Below are 22,004 nucleotides of genomic sequence, written 5' to 3'. Positions count from 1 at the left end.
AGTCACTGTGAGTTTTCAGTCCTGTGTAATGCTGGATTGCAAATTGCTGGCCACCACTTATTGCCGGTGTGCTAATGAGAAAGCAGCTCTCATATAAGAAAACGAATAAGAAGTGTCAGGAAAATGCTGAGGTTCTGCATAAGCTGTTAATCAAGCCGAAATACAGGAACTCTTTAACAGCCACTACAGAATGCCTTCCAGCATGTTGGTAGTAAAATGTTAGTCAATCTACCCGAAGTACCCAAAGATGAAGTGATTTATTGAAGCCCTAACTTCTTTGTGATCTGTAATGAGTTCCACTTCTTTCCTGAGACATTCTTGGGCATCAGTGCAACTGGTCATTGCTTATAACTAATGCTCACCATCACTGTCACTATTTTTTATCCTAGTTTGGGTTGTGTTACACAACCAGTAGGCACACCGACATCCAGTAGTTCGTTTACAAAATATTGAGCAAAGGTATCAGTTCTTACAGATTATTTGCACAGTATATTAAATGCATGCTGCATACTTAAAACATACTTTCTAAAATAAGTCAAACTATCTTAAAAGATAGAACAGATTTTACACTGGTGTCTTTCTCCTGTAAGTATGATAAAAATGTATCTGAATGTCTCTCTTCCTGGCTAGAGAGCAGCTTTCATCGGATGATGCTGGTCTAGTGAAATGCTACTCTCCCTACTACATCCTAAAGCTGATGTATGCATCATGTGAACACATATCAGTGTCTGATATAAAAACTTCTTCTCTGCAATGTTTGACCTGTGACATACGATGGGCATTTCACACACTGAGCTATCATTTGCTATTGCAGTCATTTGGGGGCAAGTTAAAGAGAAGCCCTTTTCAAGCATTCACCATGAATGAATGAAGTGGACACAGGTACAATCCCTGCCCTTAATGTCCTCATTCCCACAGGAAACCTTTGCACATTGAGTGTGAAGTTCAGAACGAGACTTGCAAGTACATTCAGCTGAGCATGCTTAGAAATATCTGCATGATGAGAAATCCTGCATTATTCTGATTCCCTATCAAGTGGAGATTTCTAAGCATTTATTTGCCCAGTCAATGTGGGAAAGTTGAGGTGATGTATGTGGGATGGAAACACTGAGTGAGCAAGCCTATGCACCTCCTAAATGCTGTCTCCCTCCCATGTTTCTCGGATGCCCAACTAGTCCTGAGCTTGTTGGCTGCAGCAAAATCCAGATGCATTGCTTTGAGCATATCAATTCTGAAGAAAGCCCCATCTGAGTTCAATGGGACCTACTCCCAGGCAACTGTATATAAGGTTGCAGCCTAAGTGATGACTAACTTCTGCCAGTTACTCAGCTACATGAGTAAAGAAAAAGCACCTTGTATGTGTTATAACACTGTGACACCAGATGGCACTGTGGAGTTCCATCTTTCGCCAATGCGATTTCCCCCTTTGAAGTGTACAATGCGTTTTTCTGAAACAATTTTTTTTGATGTGTCTTGATCCAGCCAATGTCCACCAAGCAGCCACAAGCGTGTGTGGACTTGCTTGCATTTTCTAGGACTTATATGGGAAGTCTCTACCAAACCGACATGCACAGCTACCATGTGATATTAGAACAAAACACCTTTACATCTCTGATATTAGATATTTAGAATTTAAACTCTATTGATATGCTGAGATGTGCTCTGTCCATTGCCTGCACATATTCTCTTTGCCAGTAACGCCATCTAAGTTAAATGGAAATTGTTAATTACTTGGCCTGCTTTTATTTGCTGTTTGTTCAGCAGTTTTAAAATTCAGATTTATTCCCCAAATTATTTTTCAAATTTAATATAGTTATGTGTGATCAGAAGTGGGCTTATTTTTCTTTGCTGCTATTTTCAAAATTCCTTATTTGCATAGCAAATTTTTAATGTGGATTATCACCAGCATGAATTAGATGGCTATGAAACTTTTCTCTCTGCTTGAGCTAAGGAAGCAGGTATGTGGGGTTGGGCTGGAAGTGGACATCTTCCTGGAATCTCTTGACAGAACTGCTGTACTCTGTGGCATCACACAAATGACACTAGCGTTCAAGAGAAGGAGGGAAAGGAATAGGTGGCTTTTGAATGTTCAACTTGAGACACTTTTGTTAATTTCAAATCATGAGGCAATCATAATGCCACTGCCCTTTTGCTTTTTGGCAAATGCAAGGGTCAACTTATACATGACACTGAGCCACATGCATTGTTTACTAGAGTGGGAGATGTGTTTGTGTGTGGCATGAACCTTTCCCCCTCAAATAATATTTTAAACTTTAAGGGGGGGGGAAGACCCCCAGCTGCTTCTTCCACTGCCATGGGGAAAGCAACAGGGGATTGTTGATGTTTCGGGAAAGGCATTGAATGCAACAGGGATAGAATCATGGAATGGTAGAGCTGGAAGGGACCCTAAGGGCCATCTAGTCCAACCCCCTGCAAAGCAGGAATCTCAACTAAAGCATCAATGTCAATCTCTGCTTAAAAACCTCCATGGAAAGAGAGTCCACATCCTCTTGAGGGAGACCACAACCTCCACAGAGGAAGCTTCTCCTCCCATGCAGAACTTCTACCACAGGTTGAAGCATCAATGGCAGGTGAAAACAACAAATGACTGAGCATCTGTAATAGATTTGCTCTAAGTCTTTGAGTAGTATTTCCAGCATAAACACTTTCCTTAGTAAAAGAAACAAAGAAAAAAATGAAATGGAACCTGTGCTGTGTAGGGGGCTTTGTAATATTTTTTCTTCCACCCTTTATTTCAGAAAATATCTCCGGAGTCCAGACTATTAAATATGCATCAAAAACGTTCCAATCCCCTCAACTAAAGGAGAGCATGCTCATTAGTGTTTTAACGGACCCTGCCCCTGCTCAATCGTAACTTCTGAATTCACTTGTAGCACATAGGAAGCAGCAAGGGGGCGGGGGAAGGAGGTTGTTAACAATATTCCATTCAAACTATGTGTTGTGTATGAAGAGCAAAACAAGCTGAGGATTTATCTGCTACTCTTCTAAGTGGAAAGAAATTATCGCCCATCCCAGGGGTACTAAACTGGTGCCTTTCAGATGTTGTGGACTCTAGCTCCCATCAGTTGCCAGCCAGCAGGGCCCAATGGTCAGGGAAGATGGGAGCTATGGTCCACAGCAGCTGAAGGGCAACACATTGGCTATTCCTGAACTACTCCTTCCAGAGTGCCCTGTGGTTCTGCTGTCCAGAAAAAAATAAATCAAGTAGTTACGAGATGGCCCATAAAAAATACTGGGAATGGTCCACAAAGTTCCTTTAGTTCAGGAATGGGAAGGTTTTGGCATCCTTAACCACGAGCTGGTATCCAATGACACCTTGAGGAACCCAGTTTCCTTGCCACCCAGCTTGAGTTGCTGGTAAATTTAGGAAAGATTTTGAGTTGAGTCCACTGCTTGATTTTGTAACAGCAATCTCTTTGTTTTTTTTAATATTGGGTATCGCTGCTTTTAATTGACCTAGCGATGTGTGTGGCTTATTATTACGAAGTTGTCAATGTGTCTGTCAAATGATGATAACTGCTGGCTTCAAATCTAATTACTACTAGTGTCACTGGGAAAGGCATGCAGGGAGTAATAAACAGAAAGCCCTCCCCTTTCTATTGGTTCTCTGTGTAGCTCTTAGGCCTTTTAATTATGGGGAAAAAACTAATTATGCTTATATCTACAGAATACAGTGCTATAATTCCTATGGGCAGCCTTTTATAATTGAAAAAGCACTTAGGCTCTTCGAAAAGCAAAGTGCCGTAACAAACGGTTTTCGGCTGAGGATTTGCTTCCCTCCCACAGCAGTTACAGATGTTTTCCAGTTAACATTTTGTTTTATTTAACAATACTGCATATCCTTAATAATCATGTGATCTTTAATTCTGTGTCTACAAATATAATAATAAAACGGAAAATCTTATTTTGATAAATGGGCATGTCAACATCTGTATTAAAACTGCAAAGTTCTAAAAGGTTCCTTTTTTGCAGTTTACATACTGGAGAAATTTGCCTTTTGTAAAGAATATAATGTAATGTAATGTATTTTGGCACACACTTTTTGTTCTGTATTTTAACATCATCATCATCATCATCATTATTGTTAGTGTATTTTGAGGCCTTATGTTGCATCTCAGTGAAGAAATTGTGCATAGTGATTTTTTAAAAAACAAAAACCCTGCACCATCCCATTTTGGGGTCTGTGTTTTAATCTCTAACAATGCATGTCTACTCAGAAGTAAGTCCAGTGGAATCCAGTAAGGCTTACTCCCAGGTAGGTGAGATTAAACACTTGCTTCCAAACAATCCTCTGCATGGAGAGAGACTCCTGATTTTTTTTCTTCTTCCAACCACAGCCCCATGTTCTGCTTCAGATCAGGAGGCCACTAGTATTTAGGGGAAGGAGAGGCTAATTTGAAATAGAAGACCATAATAAAACAGCTTAGCTTTCCCCATTCAAATCCATCTCAGTGAGCATGAGCTCAAGAAAGAGCGAGCTAGGATTCTTGATCTTTCAGACTGCTTACCCTTGCCTTAGAGGAGGGTTCCTATTCTGGATGTGTAATAGGAATAGATTACACAGCATCTAGCAGTCATTTGTCCCCTTTATGCAGTTATGAGACTGGCCAAGACAGATGTGACCCTACCTTTTTTGACAACTGCGTTATGTGGTCTGTAAACCAGAAATCAAAGCCGTAAAGAAGAACAAAAACAAAACAAAAAATACAGAAGATCTTCCCCTCCTGAAAGTTAGCATCCCATTTTCCAATCAAAAGACATCCATTTACTCTCTACTCAATTAATTTTTTTGTGTGTGTGGGGTTTTTTTTTTACAAAAAGCATTTACATCTGCAAAGTGTCCTAACACCTGAGGTGCTTCTTGCTTGACATGTCATTCCAAATTCTGTGCATTTCCTCAGGTGATATCTGATGCACTGTGATAACGCGCCGGTATCTACATAGGCTGTAGGCCATCTTCCAGTGATTAAAGCCACTGTTTTGAAAAGGGTGGATGCCCAGCTTCCGCAGGCAAAGTCCCACGTACACATCTTCAAGATGAAGAAGTCTGGTGTGGAGGGAGGTTTTGTAAATCATCTCCGCTACATCCGCTGAAAAGATGTAGCCAGTGCCCGAGCAAAATGGCGGGTAGTTACTGTCAGGGTACAAGTCCCTAGGCATGTACCACTTGCTACGGACATCCCTTATTGGGCCTCCGTTGATGACGTAGCCAGTGAAGTACCTCCGCCTCGGCTTGGTATTGGGTTTTAGCAATTTGTAAATGAGGTTGTCCATATTCACGAAGATGTCGCTGTCCGTTTTCATGATGTACTTGGCTTTCGAACAAAATGTCGCCACCCACCTCATTCCCATCAACGTCTTCAGAGTCAGGTTGTGATAGGAGTCGATGAAATCCTCCACGATGATGTCATGGAAGATTTGACTTTCCTGCTCCACCATCTGATTTAACACGGGGTCTGTGTTTTTCCCCAGAAGAAAGAGAGTGGAAATCTTAATACCTTTGAAGTTGTTCTCGTCTCCCCATGTCTCCCGAATGGCTTGCCTGGCATCAAATTCTTTGTGTGTGGTGCTGATGAGAATGACCAGGAAGGGGGCATTCTTTTCGCATTTCTCCGGCTCGTTTATGAGGAAATCAAACGAGTGAGGATTGATTGGCCGAGTCCTTATATTGCCGAAGGAGACATTCTTTCTAGCTATTGAGATGGTGCGGAAACTTTTGTGGACTGTGTAGGACGAAGTGGGTCGTGTTATACTTAAGTACCACAGAGCACTTGCCCAGCAAACGACCGTCAAGACATACAAACAGGAGACTTTTGAAGCCATTGTTCCTGGAGCTTTCCTATTCAGCAGAACAAATGAATAGCCTCGCTACCTCTGGCCTCTCCCACAAGGGCAGCATGTTACTTTCCAAGCCGTAAAGTTCGACGTAGAGAAGCAACTTGGGACGCATTCATGGAGCTCAGAGAAAAGGTTTAACGTCTTGAGGGGTCTTCCTTCTCCTGTGTAGCCCCCATTCCTTGTGGCAAGGTGCTATTTCTGAAAAACATGAACAGAAAATGATTTTTTTTTGACAGGGGCTGGTTTATGTTGATGCTAGCAGCAAAACATTTGAAATGCTAAATGATACCAGTTGAAGATGTTTTAAGGTTTTGTGCAGAGATAAATGAATGGTAACTATTATCAACAGGCTTGGTCACGACTGTAGGGAAGCAAATAAAGCATCATTAACTTAACATGGCAAAGCAATGCAGTTCACTTGGGTACTTTGATATTTTCAATATTGCCTAGCAATTATGGTAGCCCATCTAAGATCTTCAGCAACAGGTCACAAATATCCATACTGATGTCTTTCTCTTACAACTAGTTTCGGCAACCCGCCCCGTCCCGTAATTGGCTGACCTAACATTGATCTGAACCATATGAAAAGAACCATTTATTGTAGGCTGATATAGCACAAAATATCAGCTGCCTTCTGAAGTTCAGGCAGCTCCTCACTTACCCAGGGGTTACGTTCCGAGGCATCGTATGCATTGGAAATTGCGTATAATTGAAACCCTTTGAAAAAGCCTGCAAACACCCCACTCTGCCTATTTGCTGATGTTTCAATGGCGACTTTATGACATTTCTGGGTCACTTATGGGTTCAGTGCAATGCACATGTAGTCATGCACATATTGTATGCACATACCGTATTTTTCACCCTATAGGACACAATTTTTCCCCTCCAAAAATGAAGGGGAAATCTGTGTATGTCCTATGGGGCGAATACAGGGTTTCGCTGAAGCTTGGAGAGCGAGAGGGGTCGGTGCGCACCGACCCCTCTTGCTCTCCAGGCTTCAGGAAGCTATCAGCAAGCCTGGGGAGCCCACAGGAGTTCCCGCAAGCCTCCCTAGGCTGCGGATAGCAGCCTGCTGTCCGGCGCGCGGGCGCCCTGAAGCAGAGCGCCCCTCGTGCCGGGCAGACATCGGCCAGCCCCACAAGCTCGGGGGACAAGCTGTAGAAAACTTGGGAAAATCCAAAGTTTAGATCACTTTTTGGCTTCTTTTTTTCAGTTTCCCCCTGAATACAAGTTAGAGTATCTCCCACAGAATACAATGGAACCAGCTAATCACTGCTGACTTATGTTAGACCCAAACCATATCTGATTACACCCAAGTTGGTTAATTAAGCTTCTGCTGAACTTTTTCTCACTGAACTCGTGGAGGCTTAAAGGTGTTTTAACACCTCTACATTTCCACTCAGATCTCCCAGGGTCCTCCTCAGTTCAACTAGACATGCCAGGTACTGAACCCATGGACCTTCTACTCTACCACTGAGCTTATAAGCCTTTGCATATAAATTTAGGTTAGCTCACCCCCCTCCCCGATTCTGTGCCGTACTTTCAGAGTGGAATGTTTTTTTGGAAATTTGTTCCAGAGGCATCTAACTCTTGTATTTCCCCTCTCACTGCCTTTAAGAAATTGTTCTTGGAACTTCCTCGGATTCCGTGTTGCGCGATAGGTCGCCTGTGATTACATCGATCACATTCCGCTATGGTAGTAACGTGGAAATTGCATCCTGGAGAGATTATAAACTGATGCAAATAACACATTTCACCTTCAGTTGCCATAGCCACTGTGATTATTCCTCATCACATATGTGCCAGGCTCTCCTCCAAGCTTTCTCAGCGAGCCTCCTTCCCTCTATTAAATCAACTATAGTGTTTTTCGTTTGATGGAAACTTTACCACAGCAACAGACAGGGACCCCCGCCCCCATACGAGGCCTCGGCGCCTTTCTTTTTTTTGGGTAGGGATGTCTTTCAATGCTATTTAATGAATTCTTCATTATCTCTGCAATAATGCTACTGACAATAATTGCCACTGGAGCCTGTTAAATTATATCGTAGTAAGGAGCTGTTTCTCTGCTCCTTGTCTTAATCTTAAGCCTATTCTTTCTTGTAGTGTTCATAAAGATGCTTGTGGCGTGGCAGCCTGGGTTGTGACTTTCAGAAGGGGTGACAATGGCCTTGGTGATATAGAAGCCTCTTGGCGGAGCAGCGCAGCTTTCAATTAATCTGTGTCAGGATGAGAGGAGCTAATACTAATATGATGGCTCAAACAACTGAAAGCATACTTACGATGTCCGGGGTGTTAGCTCACTGAACTGAATAATGAATCAGCCTCCTATAACTCAACAAGTTATCACGACAAACAATTTAAAACTTTGGCATTTATTGGGCAAATTTCTAGGAGAGCTTTCGAGCTTACACGTCAGATTATCCACAAAAATTATCCAGGTATTTCTAGTGCCCTTCACTCCAAGTTCAGTTTTCCACATTTCTATTTTTAAGTCATCAAGAAAATTCATTAGCATTTTAGCGCTAATTACCCGCAGCAATAATTTTGACAAATCCCAGCTTCCTTACTCTTGGCCATGCCATTTGTGCCATCTTATTAATTGTCGTCTTATTAAAATCACTCACTTTTGATCTTGCTTCACTTACTATTTATAGTGGCACACTATATGGAGTTGGTTTTTTATTTATTTTTTGCATGCTGCCATGTGATGTCATTATTCAGCAAGTATTCCAGAAGAGTGTTCTTAAAAAACAACAACACAACCCTTGCTTTTCCTTCTCTACCACAAAAAAATCTGATACTTCGAGAATGATCTGGAATGGCTTTGTGTGTGGCATTATTCTGGATTTGGTGAAGAGGGGATGGGGGTTGGTGGATGTGGTTTGGGGGACAGCTGTTTCATGCCACTTCTATTTGACTGGTGTGAGTTGTCAGTTTGAGAGTTCAATTCTGAGGAGAGTGGTGGGAGTCAAAGTACTGCCCATGACATCAATTCTTTGGTGCAGACAAACTTTCATCAGAGCAACCAGGTTTGACGTACCTAAGGCAGACACATTTTCCTCTTTTAATCTCATATACTGCACATCCACATGATTAGAATTCCTGAATGCTAGGCATTAAATACGAAAAACAAACAAACAAACAAACCCCAATAAAATGGCTGTCCACAAGTGTAAGCTCATAACTACAGCATTTACTGGCTGAAGGAGCATGAGGGTATGTAAAGGGTGGGACGTCTTCTTTGGAACTTTTTCCAGCTTGGGCGCAACTTGTCAATTGTGTGGAAAGTAAAACCCCACACTCGCTCTCTGATAACAAAGGCATGTGATCAAAGCTGCAGATACAATTTCACTCCTCAAAACATCACAACAGACAGCAGTTATACAGCGGTACCTCGGGTTACAGACGCTTCAGGTTACAGACTCCGCTAACCCAGAAATAGTACCTTGGGTTAAGAAATTTGCTTCAGGATGAGAACAGAAATTTGCATGGTGGCAGCGGAAGGCCCCATTAGCTAAAGTAGTACCTCAAGTTAAGAACAGTTTCAGGCTAAGAACGGACCTCCAGAACGAATTAAGTTATTAACCCGAGGTATCACTGTACCACAATAACTGGTAAGTGCAGACAGGCCTTTCAAAAACTTTGGGTCCAAAATCAACTACAGATCCTCCAAGTGTCCCTATTTTCCAGGGACAGTCCCAGATTTTCAGAAGCAATCCTGGTTTCTGGTTTGATCTTGGAATGTCCTGCTTTCCCTTAGGACGATCCTATTTTCATCAGAGAAGTGTTGGAGGGTATGTAACTATACCACTACAAATAACATATGCAGAAGGCCCCCTTGTTTGTAAAAATAAAATAAAAAATGGCCAACACCACTTCTCCCAAGAGCAATGCCCCACTTCATGAATATTTTACTTAATTATTTTGAAACTGAGACAGAAAAGCACACACCCATGATGTCCTTCCAAGCCACACATAGGTGCTGGCTCCCTGCGGACCTGGGTGCCTGAGCACCCACAAAATTCCTCATGAAGGGGCCGGGCACCCAGACATTTTGGTGCCAGGGCCACTTCATGGCACCCACAGGCCCAGGCACCCACAGTTGCAGGGCCAAGATGGCACTCCTGAAGCTGCGTATTTAGTGCAACAGATAGTTTGCATTGGAGCAAAGGCTAAAACGGGGTTGAGGGCCACACACTCACACACTTTCTGAATAAGCAGAAAATTGAGAACCTAGAAGAAATGTTTTGCATCTAATAGTCTGCCAGCATGGTTCCACTAGTGCAATGGGATTCTCCTTCCACTGTGTGCCCCCAAAATCTTCTTTTGAGGGTGCACAGGGAACTGGAGGGGACAGGAAAAGAAGTTCTATTGTGTGCACGGACCTTATGCCAATGGTCCATTCTGGTTTAGGACTAAGGAATCTACTATATATAAAGAAACAGCAATCAGAAAACCATAATAACTATTTTCATTATTAATAGAATTTCAGTTGTATTCAGTATGATGAATGCAACAATGGCAATGAATAGAAGAATCAGACACCTTAATTTTTTTACCCATTAACTTCTATTCTTTGAAAATAATTGATCATGGAAATCATCATATCTCAATGCAGGTGTCATGGAGGGCATTTAATGATGTTAATTGGCTCTCTAGACTCAGGGACAATAGAAAAATCATGTACCGTTTTGAATATCATAATCTTCAACGAATTCTGTTTGAAGCAACATACGTGATAAAATTGCTTAGAATAAAGGTCATCAGTACTGATCCTTTTCTACAGGAGACATCTTTGATTAAACTCTGTTCAATCACAGACTCATATTCTAAAATATGTGATTAATCCATCATTTCACAACCCATTAGGATTTTCAGTCCAGACATTGTGCAGAAGGAACTGAACTCTTTGACTTTTTATGAAAATGAAACATCTGCGTTTTAGATTTATAAAGAGGAAATTGGACAGCAATATGAATGTGCAGCAAGAATGTGCAATAATCTAAACAGGAAGGGAACCTGAAATTCTACCTTTTTTGTAACAAAAAAGAGTTTTTGTTAAAAAAATGCTTTTTAAAAGAAATGATGTGTTATAGATGTAAACATTTTAAGTGCCAATAGATACGAAGCAGCAAAATATTTTATAATGTTTAAAATTGTGACGTGTAATTACAGCTTTTTATCAACATAATTCTGGAACCTACTGAAGATATATAACACAAGGTCTCTAAACTTCCAGTTACCCACCACAAATAAAAGCAGACATAAGCTATACAGGGAACGTGCCCATCACAACATGACTGAGTGCTCTCTCTCTCTCCACCCCACCCTAATTTCTAAATAAAATTTTAATATGCCGATTCCTACCTGGAAACGATTTCTAACCTGCAAACTGTGTTCCTTAATCATGAACATGAACTTACTCAGGCCGACTAGATGTGTGAATTCTGCTTGCTGGTTTCGCTGCAGCAAATGTTCAGCCACTGTGTGAACAGAATGCTGGACTAGATGGGCCATTGGCCTGATCCTGCAGGATCTTCTTATGTGAGCTCTATATGCAGAGGGTCCACAAGGCATCACTCACTCCCCTGAGATGCACAACATTCTCATCGCTTTCCTTAACCTCTGATGGGGAGCAAACGGCCAACACTGACTCCAGTGAAAACATTGCACATTTGAGGCAACCTGAAAGGTTGCTTCTTTATTTGGTCTTTGTTCTGCCCTCTGTCACCTAAGTGTCCTCGGTTTGACTCCCAATTTCAAAAAAGAAAAGAGAATATGGTCAGCATAGAACAGTGATGTGGATCGCCCAGATGTTGGAGTACTCCACCTCCCATCAGCACCAGCTAGCATGGCTGGTGGTCAAGGATGATGGGAGCTGTAGTCCAACAACATCTGGAAGGCCACAGGGTCCCCACTCCTGGCACCAAAGATCAGAAAACTACAAAAACAGCAGGTAAAAAATTATTGTTGTTGTTTTGAAAGCAGCTTGAAACGATTTAAAGTTTGGTAGAAAACAGAAATGGTCTTTTTGGATGTTATGAAAATGACATCAAGGGCAGATGGGGAGAACATTCCTCAGGCTGGCTGCCACAAGATGGCCGCCGTCTCCAGTTGCCATCTGCCTCACCTCAGGACATTCAGAGGTGAGTCTCTTGGAGTCTTCTGCCTCTTCAGTTCCAGTCATTTCCCAGTCCCAGCCTGTTTCAGTTACACTCAAGAGGGTTGTGGTAGGTGAAACACCTATATAGTTCACCCCCACTTTGAAATTGGCTGGTGTGGGTGGGTAACAGAGGTCTGGATTTTGTCCTCCTCCTCTCCTCCCATAAGCAGATGACTGACCATATCGAACCACCTCTAACAGTAGGCCTAGATGCATTAGGTCCCAACATCTGGAGCAAGTTTCTCAGTTTGGGAAAATGTATGCACGGCACCCTTGTGTTCTCGCCTGTTGGATCAGGGCACATGTCTTTAAATTGTAAGTGTTTAAAATGTATAGCGTAAAATAGAAGTTACCAAGGGGTCTAAGGAAGAAAGTGCTACGTGAGTATTTCTGTCTCCTGTTTCCATAGCAGCGATATTTAAAAAGTCCTGCAAGCCACTCCAGAAAAAAGGTTCTTTTTTCCCAACAGAAAACTCCAAATCGTAATTCTCATTCATTGCAGAATTTTGTTCCTAGGTCTGTGTGCAGGAAATATGGTATGCTAGTTAAAAATGACACGCTTTAGGCAAAAATATGCATCTACTTAAATGCACAGCTGGCTGATTAACGAAATTTACAACCGCTGTCAGGGTAGCTGTTAAATCTAGGAACAGAAGACGGAAACTAGGTTCAGATGTGTTTAAGAGGAACAGCTATGCAAGAACGAGCTTGATGGGTCCACTTATTACTTTGAATGGGGAAGTTCTGACATCTTTGTTAAGTTCTTATTGAAAATAAGGCAGAGCTGCTCACTTTGGTAGGCCTGGAGCAAGAGGCTGTTTGTTGATGAACAGCCCAACATGCAACTGCAGAGGAGAATGAAAGGAACCACAAGAACAAACTAACGGGTGGAGTTTTAGCTCCAGCCACTACCACATTCTTCTTTTGAAAGTCCAGTCCAAGAGAGGGAATTGCTCTGTAAGTTTATGTGAAGATAAACAACCTGAGCGTTCTGACTCTTCCTCCACCCATTAGCTATCACAGAGGCCGCAACCCCTTGTGCCCTAAAACCAGGGTGCTGCTGATAACCTAAATGCAACAATGAGAGCATTCAGACTTCTTGCTCGGTCTCTTATTTCTTTCTCAGCATCATTAGAATTACCTCTAGTAGATGTTCTTGTGTTTTTATTTGAGGTGCATAAAGTTCCTGGAGTGCTGGAACCTCTGGTCAAACATGCTAGTCCAGACCTTTAATCTAATCTATCATCTATCTATCATCTATCTATCTATCATCTATATCTATCTATCTATCTATCTATCTATCTATCTATCTATCTATCTATCTATCATCTATCTATCTATCTATCTATCTATCTATCTATCTATCTATCTATCATCTATCATCTATCTATCTATCTATCTATCTATCATCTATCTATCTATCATCTATCTATCTATCTATCTATCTATCTATCTATCTATCTATCATCTATCTATCTATCTATCATCTATCTATATCTATCTATATCTATCATCTATCTATCTATCTATCTATCTATCTATCTATCTATCTATCTATCTATCTATCTATCATCTATCTATCTATCTATCATCATCTATCTATCTATCTATCTATCATCTATCTATCTATCTATCTATCATCATCTATCTATCTATCTATCATCATCATCATATGGGGACGCGGGTGGCTCTGTGGGTAAAACCTCAGCGCCTAGGACTTGCCGATCGTATGGTCGGCGGTTCGAATCCCCGCGGCGGGGTGCGCTCCCGTCGTTCGGTCCCAGCGCCTGCCAACCTAGCAGTTCGAAAGCACCCTCGGGTGCAAGTAGATAAATAGGGACCGCTTACCAGCGGGAAGGTAAACGGCGTTCCGTGTGCTGTGCTGGCTCGCCAGATGCAGCTTGTCATGCTGGCCACGTGACCCGGAAGTGTCTGCGGACAGCGCTGGCTCCTGGCCTATAGAGTGAGATGAGCGCACAACCCTAGAGTCTGGCAAGACTGGCCCGTACGGGCAGGGGTACCTTTACCTTTACTATCATCATCTATCTATCTATCTATCATCTATCTATCTATCTATCTATCTATCTATCTATCTATCATCTATCTATCTATCTATCATCTATCTATCTATCTATCTATCTATCTATCTATCTATCTATCATCTATCTATCATCTATCTCTATCATCTTCCTTCCTTCCTTCCTTCCTTCCTTCCTTCCTTCCTTCCTTCCTTCCTTCCTTCCTTCCTTCCTTCCTTCCTTCCTTCCTTCCTTCCTTCCTTCCTTCCTTTGCATCTGCATCATTTGGTTTATTGCAGTTGTTGCTCCCTGTTCAACAAAATCCCCTGGGTAATCCCATGTGCTCTGCCTTTCCATACTGTGAATTGTTTCTTCAGCAAGGTATGAAAGTGGGGTTTCTCTCCCACATCCTCATTAGGCAGCCTGCACATTATACTTGCATTTTCTCCCCCATTGCACTCCCACTAGAGGAGCATGAGCCAGGCAATCCCTGCATCCCAATCTAATTGGAGGTTTCAGAATACTCTGCCCGTAACCTTTTGGATCCCTAGTGGGATGAGGCAGGTGCAGTTGGGCTTAGTGCCTTTCCCCATACAAAGCAGTGTAACTATGGACTAATGGAACTGCAAGGTTCAACAGAGGAGGAATAAAATGTGTGTATCTCAGAGTTTGCTTGTGCTGGAACACCAGGGAAGTATGCAGAGTACATTCCTTATAATATGGAAGTGTTACCATTAATGTCCTAGTCTTCTCTTTCACCCACATGCACACTCACTAATGCACATGTGTGAAACTCCCCTAAACTGGCCAAGGCTACCAACGAAGGCATGACTGCCCTGAGATTTGATCCCAGCACGTTCATGTCTAGGTCTTACCCCCCTCAGCCCCAGCAACCACTTTTGGGTTTTTCCCAAATTCTTAGGATTTTCAAAGCAGGAAACTACAAACTAATTCCAGACACTTGTATAAGGCTGTGATGCTTGGTGGAACAAAGGCTTTTTTCAGCTGGAACTCTCCAGAACTCAGTTCCGGCACCTCTCAGGTGGGCACCATCGCCGTTCTAAGAGAACAAGGGAGGTGTCCATGGTTGAGTTTCGTCATCTTTTCCTAGAAATACAGCAGTGGCTAAAACTGGTGGGGTGGAAGGCAGGGAGGCCAACAGCTGGCAGAGCCAGAGCCCACCACAGGCAGAATCAGCTAATCTCTTGTTTCACCCCCATCCTCCCCACTGCTAAGTTCCAAAATGGCAACACTGAGACTAAAAAGGAGGGTATTGAAAGTCTTTGCCAGCTGCTGGACTGGGTGTAAGTAATAAGGCAGGAAGGCTAAGGGCAGACTGTGGTTGGTGAGGCAATGCTCCATTTGCTCTGACGGACCAGACTCCCCTGGTGTCAGGTGACTTGTGGTGGCAAGACTAGTCTTGGCTGGTCCTATCAGCTATGCACATTGAACCAAGAGGGACCTCACCACCAGCAATAGACTTACAGTGGGCACCCAATGTTAGCATGGAGCCACGTTGACTAACAACCTGTATTGAACCACGTTGACTAACAACTTGCCATGACTCCCAGCAAGCAATGTGAGGTACCTCCAATAGGAATTTCCTCTAATGTAATTTGGTTCCCTCAGGATTCCATAATTGTCTTTTCTGAGCAGCAGGTGCTGACTTTACCTTTGGGGGTGTTTTTTAGATGAAATCTGGTGGCAGCTCTGTCCATTACTGAGCATTCATCCTGATTCGCTTGCGCAAGGTTTATGCGGAGGTTAGACTCTATCCAGTCTTTATTGAGTATCCGTTCTGATTTGCTTGCGGGACAGTTATAGGTGAATAAGCATTTCTCGCACATTCATTCTGATCTGCTTGTGGGGCGTTTATACATCTTTTCTTTAGGGCTTGACCACACTTCTGCTTGTGCTGTCCTTAGAAATCGCAAGTCTGTACAATTCCCCACTTGACCCGCACTTTCTAGGAAAGGGGCCAAGTTGTTTCCCCCTTGCCCCACTCCTTTCCAAAGGAAATTGCGCTCTTTAGCAATAGATAGGTAAAGGTAAAGGTAAAGGTACCCCTGCCCGTACGGGCCAGTCTTGCCAGACTCTGGGGTTGTGCGCCCATCTCACTCAAGAGGCCAGGGGCCAGCACTGTCCGAAGACACTTCTGGGTAACGTGGCCAGTGTGACATCGCTGCTCTGGCGAGCCAGAGCTGCACATGGAAACGCCGTTTACCTTCCCGCTAGAAAGCGGTCCCTATTTATCCACTTGCACCCGAGGGTGCTTTCGAACTGCTAGGTTGGCAGGCGCTGGGACCGAGCAATGGGAGCGCACCCCGCCGCGGGGATTCGAACCGCCGACCTTTCGATCGGCAAGCCCTAGGTGCTGAGGCTTTTACCCACAGCGCCACCCGCGTCCCAAGCAATAGATAGGAACAAATGGCAATTTGGGGGAAACCTGAACTGCTGTTTGCTCCAAAGACTCTCCTCCCTGGAAGAGAGGGGAGTGGTTGTGGGCAGGAGCCTGAGCTCCGCCTCCCCCACTCACCTGGCTGGCGCCCACCCCCATCGGCAGGCACCCAACCAGGTGCCTCCGAGGGGGCGTTGTCAGCATCCTAAATGCTGCAGCGCCAGCCCCTCCACAGCCTCATTCTCCTTCGTCCCGTCGCGAGTCAATACCTTTTCACTGCTGTAATCAATAAAGTTGTGGCCTTTTCTTGCCCATTAACCTTATATCTCGTGTCCTTGTGTATTCATTTCACATTGCGGGGGTCGGGTCCTCGAACCACAATTGAGTGCTAAAGAGTGGTTCCCCCTGGGGGAAAGCAATGGGAAAAGATAAAGTGTGGAGTCATTCAACCCAAACTTTTCAATGCATTTCCCCAACACTTCCCAACCACAGAATGCTTTTTTTTTTTTAATGGATTTGTTTTGCTAGGGAGGCAGGGCCCTTTGGTCTGCTTCAAATGTGAAAACCTAAAGTTCTGATATGTGATGGAATCTCTCCCACAAAACAGTGGTGGTGCCACAGGTCCAAGTTTGGACAACAAATGCTGTTTAATGGGGATAGCTCAGTTGGCAGAGCATGAGTCTCTTAATCTCAGGGTTGTGGATTCAAGTCCCACGTTGGGCAAAAGATTCCTGCATTGCAGGGGGTTGGACTAGATGATCCCAATGGTCCCTTTCCAACTTTATGATTCTAGGATTGTGATGCTACTCTTTGTGTTCAGGGTTTGTTTGCTGCTATTCGTGGTTTGGTAATTTGTGTTTCTAATGGTTGGATCGCTGTCGTCTTTATGTTTGCTTTTATATTCATAAGTCGCTTGGGGAATTACCTTCCCTGGAGACAAGTAGGGAATCTTTATGTGAGTTGGCCCATATTTTAATGGCCTAGGAAGGTGAGAAACAACTTTGACAGTTGTCTTTTATCAATGCAAATTTGTATTGTCTTTTGTCTTCCAAGGCTTTTCAGTCCTTTGTTCAGGTGAGGAGAGTGCTCTTGCACTCAGGTCCTGCTTGAGGCCTTCTCACGGGCACCTGGTTGGAGACCAGGGCTCTTATGTTCTTACCCAGCTTGCTGTTTTTTTTTTTTTTTAATTCCACGGACTGCTTTTGTGCTGCTCTCTTACATTATGGTGTCCTGGCGGTCTTGTTTTTTATTTTAATTTGTTTTACTGTTAATGTTAAGTTCCTGTAAGCTGCTCTGGGAATTTGCCGAAAGATGGGGGATAAATTAAATCAATGCATACATTACATCCACGACAAAGGGGGGGGGAACGACACTGGTGTGTTGTGTCCACATTCAGAGCTGGTCCTTAAGAGGCGCAGAGCTGCCAATGCAATTTGCATCTCTCGCTTAATACTTTAATAGTGCCTTCCTTTGGGGGAAATGGCAAGGGCTTTAAAAATATTAGCTCGCTGAGCATCTCTGAGGCTGGCAGGAAAGTAATAAAATCTACTAGACCAAAATACCTCCCTTAGAGGTGGGGAAATTCAGCAGAGTGTTTTTTCTCGAGAGCCATTCTCGAGGAAATGTATCGAGACAATACATTCATACTCCATTCTGGGATGGAGTAGCGTTTCCTGAGTAATTTACTAAGCTCTGAGGGCAGCCAAGTACATCCGCTCAAACAGCAGTGGCTCGGCTATAATGATCTCGAACCCGGAGCTGCTCAGAAAGAAGCGCCCCGTGCGTGGGCTCAACAGGGAGCCTCTTGAACTCTGAACATCTCACCTCCGCTATTCTTTGGCCTCTTTCTGTCATGCCTAGGATGCTTCCATCACAATTTTAATCTGAGAGCTGTCTTGGAACAAAAGGTCTGCCTGCCCACCCTCCCCTGCACCTCTTGTGTCCCTTGAACCTGTTCTTTCTAACTATTCATTTCTCTGACACGAAGAGCAGCCTGAGGCAAAAGTGACACACAATTCGGCAGAACAGCTGCTAAAGCCAACTGGTATGGCAGTTCATATTGCGGCTGGGGTGGTGTTGGGAGACATTATTCAGAGTAGCACTTCTGAGTTCTAAGGCAGGAAAGTGAATATGTGTTTGTTTGTTTGTTTGTTTGTTTGTGTGTGTGAGAGAGTGGCTGTTTTGTTCCACGCTTCCTGCATATTGGGGGAAATATGAACAATATAATTACAGAATATAATTATAATTACAGAAGGAAATGTACTCTCTCTTTCAACAGTGGGTGGGTTTCAGCGTTCCTGTTCTGCTACCACACAAGACTTTCACTCACGAAACAGAATTTCCCCCTATTATATACAATTTTGTACACACTGTTCGGCTGCACTGAAAAATTCAGAGATGTGCCAAATCTGGTAGGATTAATGTGTTTTGCTTTGAGGATTGGTTTGAAAAGTGTGAATTCTCATTAAACGGCGAAGGAAAACAAAATTCGCCCCCACCCCTAACCCTGGGAGCCTTTTGGTTTCTCTGTTTTGTTTGGGTTTTCCCCCCAGAAAAAGTGGGGTAAGATTGCTTTACATAAACAAATAATAATTTTCAGTGCGGTCTGTGGAATGTTATGCCCCACGTGTATGGTAACATTAAGCCTTTTCGCACTGTTGGAAATTGTGTGGGCCTGAATGTGGGTTAAGGCATTCATATACCACCCTTCTTCCAAACCTCACTCACATGTGTGTGTGTGTGTGTGTGTGTGTGTGTACGCACACACATACACAGAATTGCAGTTTGGAAAATGAACATACTTTAAAGGGCATAATCCAAATCTCTTTTCACACATCCCCCTGGCAGAAGTTCCAACAGTGTGTGGGGGAAAGCTATTATGGCTTACCACTAACTCTCTGCTATGCTAAATGTTCAAGTGGTAGTGCTTTGTGGTCTCACTAAATATATACGATGCGTAAGAAAACACCTAGAACTGGACAATGTAGCCTGGTGCTGCAACCAAGCTGATTATACAAACCCATTCTCGTTGTAAGAGAGGTTTGTTAGAATCATAGAGTTGGAAGGGACCCTAAGGGTCATCCATCCCACCCTCTGCAATGCAGGAATCACAACTAAAGCACCCATGACAGATGGCCACCCAGCCTTCGCTTAAAAACCTCCAAGGAAGGAGAGTCCACAACCTCCCAAGGGAGGGCATTTAGGATAGCACAGTTGGGTGGAATCTAGGCACATATAAAAATCTCGGCGAAAATGCCTTAAAAAAATTGAATTTGCCATAAACTCACCATCGCCATCTAGTGTCACATTTGTATAATGCACGCAAAACATTATATTTGCAGATGTACAGCTGAGTCCTTGGTTAGAGCGTGCTGCTGATAATGCCAAGGTTGCAGGTTTGATCCCTGCATGGGATGGCTGAATATTCCTGCATTGCAGGGGTTTGGATTAGATGTTCCCCGGGGTCCCTTCCAACACGACTGTTCTATTATTCCATCCCACTGTCAAACAGCTACTATTTTCTTTTCTTATATGATACCTTCCTTTCTGATCCTGTACAATCAACAAGAATGCTTCTTGTTGGATTTGAATTGCAACACACTGACGTTGCCAAAAAGTCTGCTGTTCTGCTAAAATAACAGGGTCGCCTTATTCCAGTTCCTGGAGGAAAGTTGGCAAGTAATATAAAAGCAAGAGCTGGAGAGCCTTATGCAGCTGCCATGTGGCTATTAAGGTTACCAGCTGGTTTGGATGTGAACCCTAATAACTCAGAAAGTGGTGGCAATGTTACCGAAGCTTTGACAGCTACAACTAGGATACGCCAGGTAAACTGATGGAAGAAAGTGTGGTGAACAACCTGCCATTCTCCATAGCATATTAAGTAAAGAACAGAATAATAGCTGTGCTCTGCTTGATTTTATTTTGGGTACCTATTTTGAAGTTTGGGCATCCTTTCAACCCTATGTGCAGAGAGGTCAGTGAACATGCCAAATGGTGCCTGGCAATGGTGCAGGTGAGGCGATCATCACAATCCTGCTCTCTTCTCCACTCCCTCTTACCTACTACTGAGCAAATCTGATACTACAGCATTCATTTCCTACTTTCTCTCTGTTCCCCCAAATGCAATTTCTGGCATTCTGTATTTTTTGTTGTAAACAAATTTATGTTTTTTCCATTTGTGGCAGTGCATATGCACTTTGTAGGAACACACCATCTGCTACTTTGTTTAACATCTAGGGAGGCAGGACAAGAGTGAGCGAGTTCACAGCACAGAAAGAAAAGTAAAAGGAGCTTATTTTTATTTTCTATGTTCAGCAGTGGGAGCGATTCCATAGCCACTCAGGAAGAGTCATGTAAGTGCCAATTGCAATCTTCTTATATAAGCTGCTAATTTAGTTCTTTTGAAACAGTTGCACATCTTGGAACATTGGAGTTTTGTAACTAGTTCACAACTCTACTTCCACCCACTCAGAAAACAATGTTTGTGTGGTTGCTTTGTGGTTGTTGTTTTTTTAGCTTAAGGTTTGCTTCTTCCTAGAAAAGAAAAGCCCCATTTTTTTGCTATGTGATGATTGGCCTCATAGCTGGTTTTGTGCTAATCTTAAAGCAATAGAACATATGACCATTAGGGCTGACCTGGAACAGCAAGAGCTGTGTCCATGATCAAAAAGCACAGTTCCTTTCAACAGTGGGCGGTACTATGGTGACAGAGATGAAGATAATGAGGATCTGATTGGCCGAGATGACCCATGTGACTCGGCCAATGCAGGAAGTGGTGCCTTACAGTGACATCATTGTGTAGCCACCATATTCAATATTTGAACTGAGGTCATTTAGTGGAAGAGAGCAAAGCTCTGCGAAAGAGTAAAAAGGCACCAAATGGAGAAATAGAATGAAAGACAACTCAAAGGAGGCAACATTCTCAGAAGTAAGGGAGTTTCTAGGAGACATCTCATTGAAAACGCAGCTTTTGCCCTGAAGCCCAAAACAGATGCCCACCTAGTAGTGACTGGAACAATGGGCTAAACCAAGGTTCTCTTACCTTGAAATAGTCTTTTGGGTGTCAGCACTGACATACCCTCTAACACGTTGAGTCCCAAAATCGGGAGACACGTCTTTGTGACTTGTATGAGATCAGAGAGCCCAAAAGACACACTTTTTCAGGGATGTGCTTTCATGGTGCCCCAAAACACATGTTTTAGGGTGCTATGTCAGATCATAACCCTGAAAAAGCAGGGTTTTTTTTCCTGGGCAACATCTCAGCACAAAATCACATGAGATCAATGACCAAAATGACCACCGTGCTCTCATGGGAAAAAACAGGATGTTCCTATTTTTTCCAGAAAACTTGCGGGGTATGTACTTAGTCCTGGCAGATGTGTGGTACATAAATGCCTTCAGTCATGCGCCTTGGAGTTAGCGGACCAGGCTTCTTGGCCAAAGCGTGCGTACATCTGGCACTTTGAGCCCTCACGCTTTCTAAAGCAACTGGAACACCCTGATGGCTGAGGGCTGGATCTAGAAGAGGCTCGACCACCGCATGACCCCTCGGTTGCCCACAAGGACA

The 22,004-nt window shown here is 43.3% G+C and overlaps 1 protein-coding gene and 1 long non-coding RNA gene across 5 annotated transcripts in view; one reads left to right on the top strand and one right to left on the bottom strand.

Annotated features, from left to right (window-relative positions):
• Positions 1-22,004, top strand: part of LOC309376849 — an 81,841-nt gene that overhangs the window by 23,243 nt on the left and 36,594 nt on the right. The window lies entirely within an intron of this gene.
• B3GALT1 (beta-1,3-galactosyltransferase 1) overlaps positions 3,785-22,004 on the bottom strand; it is a 319,294-nt gene continuing 301,074 nt past the window's right edge. For all 4 annotated transcript variants that reach the window (XM_081923627.1, XM_081923629.1, XM_081923626.1 and 1 more), the window contains one exon: positions 3,785-6,057. In XM_081923627.1, coding sequence (XP_081779753.1) covers positions 4,864-5,844 — 981 coding nt within the window. In that variant the 5' untranslated portion in view covers positions 5,845-6,057 and the 3' untranslated portion in view covers positions 3,785-4,863. The remainder of the gene's footprint in view (positions 6,058-22,004) is intronic.

The sequence above is a fragment of the Podarcis melisellensis genome (genome assembly GCF_964234715.1).
Source record: "Podarcis melisellensis genome assembly, chromosome: 1".
In the NCBI taxonomy this organism is placed as follows: Eukaryota; Metazoa; Chordata; class Lepidosauria; order Squamata; family Lacertidae; genus Podarcis; species Podarcis melisellensis.
This window is presented reverse-complemented; position numbering and strand designations above follow the sequence as displayed.